We start from the raw sequence: 12,280 nt of genomic DNA, 5'->3' as shown, positions 1-12,280 counted from the left end.
ATTCAGACTTTATTACATGCTCTACATGCCACACCTCTCTCATCACAAGCTGCCTAAATATAGAATGTGACATATCCAGCCCATGACTGCCCCATATATCTCTAAGAGCAGATGTTTGAGATGCCAGTCCATGGGGATGCCTCACCCCAATTCTCTAGCATGTGCGTTCATCCCTTTAATCTGGTTCCAGAGCTTCAGATTTCTCTGCTCAGGTTTACACTTCAACCAGCATGATGACTTTTCATTTCCAGCTACAGTTTATAAAATCTGCACCAATAGTGTATTCATTAATTGTAGACTAATCCGTCTGTCAGCTACTTAACCTAACTGTCTGTAATTGACAGTCTAAAAAGAATCAGGAAGACTCTATATAAATCTCAGGTGACATTTGGCAAGGAGCAGGGTACACCTTGGACAGGGAACATAGAGAGACAGACAAGTCACACTTGCACCCAACAGTTTAACACAGCATGCATGTTTGCACTAATCCCTGTACCACTGTGTCACTAAAAATGTCACATTTTAAAGACCAAAGACAATGCACAATAAAGGAAGATTAAAGCCTTTACTGCACTTTTTGCAGAGAGGTGTTAAGATACTACAGGACTTCAACACAGGTGCAAAAAAAACCCTCTCAAAAACTACCATCACATCATTCAGTTTCTGCATTCATCTAACCAACACACAATGATTTGTATTGAAAGATCAAGACTTTTTGTGATTCTTTTTTTTCTATAAAACCATGTCAGCCTTGCCTACAAGTAACTGACTGTATCGAAGCAATAATGCAGTAAATCTTTCTTCTTCCCAGGGTCAGGATAAGCTAATACCAGCATTAGGTGTACAGAAAAAAAAGCTCCCATTACAGTTGCAAAATAAAATCAGGGCAGGCAAATGGCTGCAGAGGCTCTCATGTGACTGACACTTGGATTGATTCCCCATGACCTCAGATGTCCTGCTCAAATGACCTTGAGCAACAAACTGAATTTAAATCAACGCCATGGAAAACTGATCTGTCACTGCACTGCTCCTGACCTGCAAACCTCCTTGAAAATTAGGAAGATAAAAAGTAAAGAGGAAATGTAGAGCTTATGCATGCCAGAGCTGATTTCTTTTTCTTTTTCCTGGGGCTGGCAGCACTGTGATTCTATTCCATATAATCCTATCTGGATGTTATCAAAGATAAACCTTATTGCACAATAGGAAGCTGCTCACTTGTTTTTTTTTCCTCTTTGGCCTATTACAGGAAAAGAAAAATGTCCAAATTCACCAAATGGAATTGGAAGTTTCTCAGCCATTTTTCTCTTTGTTAAATGTGTAAAGGGATCGTTGACAAATATCCAATCACCACTAATTAAACTATTTCATTTGGTTTCATTCTTACCTGACAGAGACCCATCTAAGTTTACATATTTATATTTGAGCAACAGTGATAACTCAAAAGGAAGATTTGTTTTGCTCACTGACTTATTTGTGCCAGAGGGTTATCGAATTACACTATTTATTTCTTAAAACTAAATGGCATAAGTGACCACTAATGCACTGACTGACACAGGATAACAAGTTTGGCATTTTAATAATTAGCTTTGCACAAAAGCTGCAGACATAACAACAGGAAAAACTATATTGTTTGGTCTGCTTTAAAATGAATAATATAGAGTAAATGTCTGTACTGTGCTGAAGCTGAAAAAGAATTTATGAAAGGAGATGGATGTTTTATTGGCTGACAAGTGATGGGAAATTTAAACACTCAGTGTGAGAGTGTAAGACTTGTGGGATGAGATATTTCCAGTCAGGACAGCTGAGTTAAATCCTCTTGAACTTTTTTTTTTTACCAAGAACAGAATGTGATCTTGGCAGCACGCCAGTCCTGTAAAAGAAGTTTGTACATGCTGGTAAAGTAATCAGAAAAGACAGTGGTTCTTTGTCACGCTTTGTGTATGAACCATGAATCTCCAAGCGGCAGATTGTAAGTATTTTTGGTGAAGGAAGCAAGTGTTGGCATGACTTTATCTGAGATATGTTGGCATCTATTCAAACTTTTTTCTTAATTCCTTTATCAGCATAGAGTCAACATGGCAGGAGCATTTTGTTGTGTCTATTGGCTTTTGTGTTGAGGTAGACAAAAGTGAGACAATCTGTTGAGTTTTCTTGTTAACGCCCCATGTAATCTACCTCTTTAGTGTTCCCACAGTAACCTCCCAGGTGCTGTCTCTTTGCACAATGAAGTGCAGTGTAATGCTAAAGATTTTTTGGGATACAGAAGACATAAAGGGGTTATTAAAAAGCTTGCAATAGATAATAAGATTTGTAAGCCTTAAATTACTTTATTCATTTTGCTTGGAAACATGGTATTAGGAACAATAGGCTTGGTATAAATGTTCCCCAAAATGTCATGGGGAAAAGAGGATATATGTCTGCCCATAAAATGTCAAGTAACTCAGGAAAAACTGTTAACCTGGTACAAATGGCTTATTATTCTAAATTACAAGGTGTAAGCTATTGGAAACTAAATATTGGATAAATATGAAATATTTAACCTCCTAGGACCTGCCGTCCACATATGTGGACATCACATTTTGGGTTATTTAGACCAAAATACTCAATGTTGCTCTACAACGGCCTGATATCCACTTACGAGGACATTATTCTGCTACTGTTCTATCAAAATTTTAAACAAATATCCTCATATGTGGCTCTTATTTTTCTTAAAAACAAAAATAAGGTAAAAAAATCTGGTAATTCTTTGTTTTTACATTCATCGGGCCCCAATATGCCCAAATATCAAAGAGAAATTAAAAATGCATGCTGTGGAAGAGTTCGGGTCTTAGGAGGTTAAAGTCAGACTTCATATTATGAGATGATCTGGCGGGATGGCAATGGTTTGTTTTATATTTAGTTTAGGGTTTTTTTGTTTATTTTGTTTGTTTAAATTCAGTCATATCACAATTGCTAGTGGGCACTGAATTTGTATTTACATTTTTTAATTTTATTTATTTATTTTTGACACAGTCAGAGGACAGCAAGTGCTAGAAATGAGAAAAGTGATGTCATCAGGGTTGATCCAAGGTCGCAACAATAAAGAAGTCTTCTGTTGGGATCTTGTTTTTAGCCTGGCCTGCCAGCAGCCAGCTGGGCACAGCTTCGAAGAACCATTTCAAATTATTCTCAAATTCCATGCCCCCATGGAAACAAGACGAAGAGAACTTGTGATAAGGAGAGGAGGTGAAGACAGAAAATGCAACTTTAACATAAACAGAGCAAAAAGGTTGGTTCACACAGTGTAAACAAGTGTGAACCTGACAGAATAACGTTATACATTCAACAAGTCATTCCTGAAGATAAGCCTTATAAGCTTTCCTAAACCTCTGCACAAATGATCCTCTTTATTAGCTAATTTAAAGCACAAACTGTTTCTCCATGTGTTTGTTACTGTGAAAAAGAAACGTATATGCTTTTTGCCTACTTGAAGAGACTTTAACTTAAGAAGCTACCTGTAAAGGCTTGATCTGTATTACTATAAACATGTTTTTGTTTTGTACACTTATATTACCAAATGTAGGTACAGGAGCAAACTGTTCCAGCTCTTGCTGGAGGGGTTTTTCTTGGACAAACATCCAGAGGCATAAAACCCACTGACAAACTAATGCAGGTGCAAAGGGTTAAAACAACAGCACAGTGAATGCGAGGCACGAACAGGAGAAAATAGCCCACAAAGCCCTATCGACTCTATTTCTGAGAGCACAAAGAATAGCGTTTACAACAGCTTGAAAAGCACACTCCGCACTCTGGATCGGATTTCTGAGCCACAGACTATTTCTGTCTGGGCCTGATTGATATCAAGTAGAAATAGGTAGGAAAAATGTATTTGCTGATAAATGTTATAGATAAAATTTTATTATGATAACTCTTTGATTGTGGCTTTGTTATCTAAGACAAAATCATTTTCAAACCATTTCTATAATCACAGTAAAACATAATTATGTTTATGCATAACTCACTCAAGAAATATAACTCTATCAGCAGTAGTTACTTTTATTGATGTATCCCATGTTCGAATTGCACTACCAAATACAAAAAGAAAGCACATTTAAAATAATAGTGCATATACACTCATGTGAAAAAGAAAGCTTTCTCAGGACTATGAAAAACTGAGTACACCCTTACTGCTTCCCGAGGAATTAAGATGGTAAGCAGCCTCCAGGTGCTGCTAATCAAATGCACTTGATTAAATGATCATCACCAAGTGTTACCACCATTATAAAGGCAGAAGTCCCTAGTCTGGAGCATTCAGATTTGTATAAGCACAATGCCATAATCTTGTATGTTCATGACCTGTTTAGAACGATTGGCAGGAAAAAAGCCTTTTTCTTCTAAAAAGAGCACATCAGCACAGCTGAGGTTTGCAAAGTTACATCTGAACGAATTACAGGACATGTGGAACATCTGCACTAAGTAAAAAAAACATCAGGAGAAGCATTTCATACCAACCATGAACTACCAACTGTCATGGTGATGGAGGGGTTATGGTTTGGGCTTGTTTTGCATCTATAGCAGCGATCCCCAACTGCCGGGCCACGGACTGGTACCGGTCGATGAGTCCTTTGGTACGGGGCCGCAAGAGTTGAGGCTTGGGTGTGAAATTTATAGTTTTTATCGTTTTTTTAGCATTTTTTTTTTTATCGCTTTTATCGTTAACTCAGTTCCCCTGGGTCTTTCCCCATGTGTTATGAATAAATCTTTTTTTTTTTTTTACACTAGTGCTGTTTTTTTGTTGTATTTATCGACGTCACCTTACAGGCCGGTCCGTGAAAATATTGTCAGACATAAAATGGTTCGTGGCGCAAAAAAGTTATGGACTGCTGATCTACAGGATTTTGGATGCAACCTGAAATCACTGAGTGGCCCTGATCACTGTCTGTAGAACTGGCAGCTTGCACATCTGAAAAGTCCCATTCAGGGGACCCATTTTTGCATAGAAGGCCTTGAATGTATAAGCTAAACTGCATAATGCATATATTACAACAGAATGGTTTTGTATTAGAAGAGACTGGGACCTGAACTGGCCTCCCTGCAGTTCAGGCATTTCACCAGTTTCGATGCTTTCGATGTTCTATTGTGAATAAAATCTGTTTTGTTTTGTTTTGTAGATCTAAAACTTATTGCATTCTTTTTTATTTACATTTAAAGAGCTTCCAACTTTTCTGGAATTAATGTCGTATATATCAGAAAGCATTAGTCCAAGATTTTTGCTGCAACTTTCTACAAGGTGAACTATAGGGTGTTCTTGGTTTTTCACAGGAGTGCATGGAATCCTGTAAAAACTTTTTTCATCATCATTATCATTTTATGACTTCTAATTTTCACTTGATAATTTATAGTCACTGTGTCCATGCTCTAATTGTGACTATAAGTGCCTAAATAACTGGAAATTATAGGCAAGGCAAAGCTTCTTAACTTTTGTAAAAGAAATAATAATAATAAAGATATTTTTTTAAAAAAAACCTAACAAAAAACAAAATAAGATTGTATTCAAGGTACACAAAGTTAAAAAAAAAAAAACTCATTAAAGTCATTGTTATCAGTGCAGTGTGGGTTGTGTGACCCTAATTGAGCTTCCAGCTACTCAAAGAAGCGTTAGCAAGTCCCTCATTGGAACTATGACCAAGCTATTGTGATATAAATTTAAAAAAATATCACACATCTGCTATTATTCTTATCCCAACCAACCTATAAAATGTTCGAGCATAAAGCCCCAATGTCTTCTAAAAGATTTAAAAGATTTATGAAAGATTTATCTTCATCACACATTCATTGATATCACTTTAATCCCATGGGCATTGATGTAGGTGAGGAGGACCTTTGCTCGCCTCTCGATAACATCAATTAGCTTGTCAATGCCCTGACGACCCCCTTGGCTTTCCCAGTATGTCTCGTCAAGGAACAGAGATTGGAGAAGTTTTTCCCTCAGTTTTCTGGTTTTCAGCACAGACACAGCTTGCTCTGGAAACCTAGAAAGGCATAAGAGGAAACAGGAGGAAGTGTAGTCACACTGTAATACTGTGCAGATTCTATACATTAAACATCCATTCGCTTCCGCTTTTCCTTTTCAGGGTCGCGGGGGGTGCTGGTGCCTATCCCAGCAGTCATAGGGCGAGAGGCGGGGTACACCCTGGACAGGTCGCCAGTCTGTCGCAGGGCCAACACACAGAGACAGACAACCACTCACACTCACATTCACTCCTGCATTCACACCTATGGGCAATTTAGATTTTTTAATTAACCTATCCACACAGGACTGTGGGAGGAAGCCGGAGTACCTGGGGAGAACCCACGCAAACATGGGGAGAACATGCAAACTCTAACCATGTAGCTATTTATAGGTTATTTCTAAGCCCAAACTCCCCAACAAGTTTCATCACATCTGACTTTCATTTTTGCAGAATGGAATTAGGCATGTCCAAAATGTAATTCTTCATAGATATGGTAAACATAGGTGGTGACATTGTGATTTAGCTAAACAGTTCCTGCAGTTCCTCTGGTCTGAAGATGCCAATGATAACAGAATGTTTCACTAAAGTCGACTATTAAATAAATTTGTGGAAGTGCCAAACCCATAAAAAATATTTAAGAGATGGCAAAATTAAATGTCTGTATTTTATACCAAGTGGTTATGACATGTTGTCTTTGTACATCAGCAACCTTGAAATCTGAAATGTTTTTGCTTTTTTCTTCTTGGCAGTAAAAACTGCATTTATACAATCACATAACTGGAGGTTTGTGTAACTAAAACATCACTTGAATCAAATGACGGGTTACTCATACTTTTAGCACATTGATGGGTTTTTTTGACATTTTAATAGCTTTTGAGTGGGTAAAAGCTCCCTTCATACAAATTAAATGAAAAGTGAGAACCGTATATCATGTGAAGCAATTGGACAAAGCCAATTAAATGAGTTTAGATTTTTACGCATTTATATTTTTCAGATAAACTTTGTATCATTACTGCTCAGAATTTGCTTAGAATAAAATGTCAAACATTGGTTATTTTGGCTTTGAGAAAAGTCAGCGAGATAACACCTCTTCTGATCTACATGAAATTAAAGTTCAAGTTCAAATTTTATTTACCACATGCAGGTTGCCCTGCAGTGGAATGAATCCGCCCCCGACCTTACACACACAACACAGACATCACATGGGGATACAAGTCAGAGAACGGTTGCATTACAGAAAACCACTGAAATGTACACTACAATGGGAAAAATAGATATTTATTGTATCCTATGATCTTTCATCGTCTTTTATTTAGAATTTAGCTTTTATGGCTTTATCTTACATGAATGCCAGAATGGAAGGTACATTTTTGCTGGTGAAAACAAGGATTCACATTATGTGTCACATTCATAAACATGTTCTTGCCATACCACAGATTCTCTGCTGTCTCCTTAGCGAGTCCCTGATTTATTGATCAAAAGGATGGATGAAATGAAAGGGATGCCTGTGAAGTGTACGTTTACAAATCCACATAGACCTGTGGTGCATAAAGCGATGTGTTCTCATCATGGGATGTCTAATAATGCAGAAGATGTCTTTTGGCATGTGTTTCTTCACAAACTGCACACTCGACCTGCAAACTACCATTTTTTTTTTAACATTTAAAGTATTGTAACATTATAAGTTAGAATTGAAAATTTTAAATCATAAAGTACACTTTTAACTTTAAAGTTTAAAAATTCACAACCTGCAGTCACTGATTTGTGTGTGGGTTGGCCAATTACTGTGAACCAAATTCAGAGTTTCCGAGCAGATTTGGCATAGATCCCAGATGGAGATTTAAATATGCTTGTTGAGTGTGCTGGAAATTTTCAAATATGTTGTCAAGGGCGGAAATGAGAAAAACAGCTGCTGAAAGCAGCTAAATCCAGACTGTCCACAGATGTTCCTACTCTGTGTGGACATTTTTTTTATCTCAAAAAATAAGTACCAATACACAACTCAGGGTCATTGTTTTGAATGTTGTGCAGATTTTTTTCTTTTTTTACAAATGTAGAAGACTGTCTGACAAATTATTACTTTTAAACAAGTTGATCTATATGTAAACAGCAAACTGGATTTACACAATTACTTGTTGCTTGCACAGTTTTCAGTGTGTAATCGTTTTAAAGACATTGAAGCTCAAACAACACTTGTAGTATAAACAGCAGCTTTATCACTTGAAGGACATGTTTCAGCCTCTGGCCTTTTTCTGATATATAATTATTTGTAAACATCTGATTGAAATTAATTTGATCTATAGCTCATAATAAACAAATCATAATCTATTTCATTATTCAACACTGCATGGCCAAGGGATTAAAGCTGTATTTTAGGCTAGGAATATATAGTAGTAGGAATATATAATGTTTTTTTAAAACATTATATATTTAAACAGGTTAATTAATTATTAATTCATGTTAATGCTCCAAACTTACTCTTTGATTCCCGCCAACAGCCTGAAGTCCAAGTTGTCCTCATTACGGTCAAAGAATCCCTTGTTGTTGGTGAAGACCAGGTGTCTGGGGTTGTGGCTCCTGTAGATGATGTTTTCTAGCTGTATGTGGTTAGCATCTTGACATTTAGCATGGTAACCCAGTTCAATGCACACATCCTGCTGCCGAGGCCTGAACCCACAGCAACCCTGGTCCAGGCGGTTGTTAATCTAAAAATACAGTTCACACATTTCTTCATTAAATGTTTGGAGATGATATTTTGAGACTAAGAGTGCAGTTCAGAGTGGCATTCACAGAGTTTTCTTATTCAATGGGTTTTCTTTTGCGTTTTTATATTTTTAATGACAAAGGTAAGCACAGTTTTACTCTGAATGGGCTTACTTTGCATTTCTGATGATCTCTCTTTATCATGATCTAAATAATAATTTCATGAATAGATAACATTCAGCTGGCAGTGAAAGAATACAAACCTAGAGAGGGCTGGCAATTGCACTGACTCTATTGTACCACTAGTTTACTGGACATCAACATCAACTAGTCATGTAGACTGCTGAGTCACATGACTGTACAGGAAACTCACTTAAGTATATCAGGCTTCTCCACAGGGAATGACAACCCTATATTTAGCTACAGCCCTCATCCATTCTTAATCCGTTATGTGAAATCACTTGAGTTGTGGAGGTTTCAGACAGTGCTGTCAGAGTAAGACAAGCTGAAATGTCACACATAGATTTAGATGGGACTAAATGCTGCTCACAGGCGTGGTTTTCTAAGGCCTGAGGTTTAGGGTAACCTGGATGAATAAGCATTTGTAAGGCTTTGAATTGGACAAAAATGAAATAGATCCTTATTACCTTGCAAACAAGCATCCATGCAGCTAATAGTAATAAAACAGAGCTTTTCCAGAGCTGTCACAGAAATACAAATGTTATTTGTAGCTTGACTTGATGAAAAATTAGAATTTATTAGTTATTCAAATATCTAAGACGATCGTCTGCCTTAACACTGTAGGGTGCTGGTGTATTACATTTAACAGAAAACTCAATTGCCATAATAATAACAATAATATTAATAATAATAAAGTTAGACTAAAACTCATTGGAAGTTATTATTGGTTTTAAAATTTATTTTATTTGAAATATAAAACAAGGCAAATATATATATATATAGACATTCTCAGTTTCCTTCATGTCATGCTAGTTGTTGTTAGAGGAACTGTATGAGTTACATTAACTTTAGTGTGCAGGCATTTTGATCTACAAAACGAGAGGCTAAGTCAGAATTTTAAAAAAAAGTACTTTTGTGATAAGAGAGGAGTTTCTTTTCAGTTCACTAATGTCTTTGACAAGATGTTTTGTAACAATGAGGAAATATATGTGAATGATCAAAGTTGTGCCACCATGACCTCAACAGACAATTTAACTTATAAAGATTGTCAGTGTTTCCGAATAAGTATTTTAAGATTCGTCTGTCTACTTTGGTTTCTCTGTCATGATGATGGGGTAAAATGAGTAGTTCTCATAAAATGTGATTTACTGAGGCCTCCCATACAGGAAGCAAGAGCTCTCTTCAGCCAAATGACAATACCACTGAGAATTGTTTCTCTTAATCAGATATTGGAGCACATTTTCTTTAACAGTTACCTGTAACAAAAAGTCAAACAGAGCAAGTTTGCTCCATTCATAGTGATGAATTGCAGAGCAGCCAGAATCAGACTTTGGGCTGATGTTTTGTTGCCAACATCTCTGTTTAAGGGAGTTCTGGTACTCCCCCCATGTTAACTTCAAACTGGTCAAACCTGCAGCAAGGCCTGCTGGGTATAGAGATGCATCCCATGACACAACTGGACAGGACTGCCCATCTAAAGAGGGAGGAAAGAATAATTACATGCTTAGATTTTAGCAGCTGTTTCTGTTATTAACCAGAAAAAGTCTATAAACACTTTTTACACTCATGTTACCAGAACTTATTCCCTGCAATGATGAAGACTGTCCATACACCGATTATCATATTTGCACCCCAAGACCAAATAATGAACTAACTCATAGACATGTAAAAATATTTCTAAATGTATTATGCTAAAAATAAAAAGAGACAGACATTTCCCATAGATGGAAAAAAAATGGTTATGCAAGAAAATGAGGAAAGAGGGCAGAGGTATCCTGTCACTAGCTGAATATGGCCCCGAAATCTGTTTAAACCCTTGGGCTGACACTTTGTGACGTCATCATGTAAAATACATTATTTGCGCTATTTATGAAAAAGGAGGATGTTAGTACTTTTTGGTCCTCTCTTCCCCTGAATATGTGTATAAAATGTGTATTCCCTCCGTTTTTGTACCTTCTTTACTATTAATGTTATAAAATGACAATGAGCAATGTGAATAATGTTTTTCCATTGAATATGAATTAGGATTAGGTAGTCTTGCTCAAAGACCTAAAAAAAAAAAAAAAAAAAATATCACATCCACGAGGACACAATGTGCAGGTGACGTTTTGGTGTCCACCCCCAAAGAACAAGGTTCTTCTTGATTCCAAGCCTGAATGAATCTGTATTTCACATAGACCCCATTAGTGGGTTAAGGTAACAAATAAACAGTTTTTATGGTATGGCTAATCTGTAGGTTGCAGTTTCTGTCGCTATATCAATAGATACTGTAGTGACATTTGCACAGTATTCTTAGCATGATGAAACCAGGCAATGTAGTTAGAATAACCATAAACAAAACCGTATATTTTTAACAAGTGTCAAAAAAGAAAACTTTGTCCATGTGCTTGATGACCTACCGTATAAAAAGCGAAACTTTCTGCTTACAGCTGGCAACGTCCTATTAAGCCCCAGCACTCTGTCCAAATGAAAAGCAAAAACCTCTGTGGTATCCACCGGGCTGTGGATGACTCCACATTGCCCTCCGCATACAGTGCTCGTTTTTGCGTGCTGTTGGTTCGCCTGTTGAACGTTTGTCTCACCCTCAAATATCAGAAGCGAAAGAGCGTATCCATGAGAGACTTCTTTCATGCGCAAAACTTTGGCATCCGCAAGAAAGCGCATGGTTTTCACATCCTGTGCGCTGAACCATGGTGGCGGCCTTTGACTGTATATTCGAATTGAACTAATCTGAGAGTCTGCTTCTTCATGTTTATAAATTTTATGGCTTATATCCAGTGATTTATAGTCAACATCCATGGCTTCCTTCCGTGAAGTTATGGGTGCAAAGTTGCGCTTAATTTGTAACGCATCCCCCTCCAAAGTGCGACGTTTGTCCTGGGTAAAAGACAGATTGGAAGACTTATTTTTTCTCACTTTTCTCCTCACTTTGGGTCGGATTGTACCTCTTATATGTGCTGGTTTTCGACGCTTAGTTTTTAAGGTTATGTACACCACGTTGTAGCGAGTCGGGACTATGAAGCTCGAATCGTTCTGCAAGTCTAGAGAGTGTGGCTGGCCATCGTTGATCTCCAAATTATACAATCCACGGGTGTGCCGGTACTTCTCATCAATCCTTCGGCTCCGGTGCAGTTGCGAGTATCCAACTTGTGAAAACACAAAAAGCAGATAGATTACACAGACAGACGCAATTATCAAACTTCTTTTTGAAAGAGGGCACCTGCGAAAGTTGCCGGTCAGTTTTAGAATAGGGAAACTTAGCCAACAAAAGTCAGACTTCCCCATTAGAATTTATGTCATTATCACGACTTTGTCCTTTTTGCGACAAACTCTTACTGGGGAGGAGCGCAAAACTTCCGAGGATTTCTGTGAGTAGAATGGAGGGCACAACTGCGCAGTGAATG

The 12,280-nt window shown here is 37.3% G+C and overlaps 1 protein-coding gene across 1 annotated transcript; it reads right to left on the bottom strand.

Moving 5' to 3' along the window:
- Positions 1-4,019: 4,019 nt before the first annotated feature.
- On the bottom strand, positions 4,020-12,272 carry gask1b (golgi associated kinase 1B). The gene is made up of 4 exons (XM_086259872.1): positions 11,276-12,272; positions 10,133-10,350; positions 8,472-8,698; positions 4,020-6,011 (listed from the first exon to the last, which is right to left on the bottom strand). The coding sequence occupies exons 1-4, from the start codon at positions 12,159-12,161 to the stop codon at positions 5,804-5,806; spliced, it is 1,539 nt and encodes a 512-aa protein (XP_086115998.1). The 5' UTR covers positions 12,162-12,272; the 3' UTR covers positions 4,020-5,803.
- Positions 12,273-12,280: the final 8 nt, after the last annotated feature.

This window comes from Aulonocara sp. 'chitande type north' Nkhata Bay, linkage group LG2, assembly GCF_057382095.1.
Source record: "Aulonocara sp. 'chitande type north' Nkhata Bay isolate Kocher_YH1m ecotype deep benthic linkage group LG2, A_spYH_male_GT1.1, whole genome shotgun sequence".
Taxonomy (NCBI): Eukaryota; Metazoa; Chordata; class Actinopteri; order Cichliformes; family Cichlidae; genus Aulonocara; species Aulonocara sp. 'chitande type north' Nkhata Bay.
Note: the sequence above shows the minus strand (reverse complement) of the source record. Positions and strands in the feature narration are given on the sequence as shown.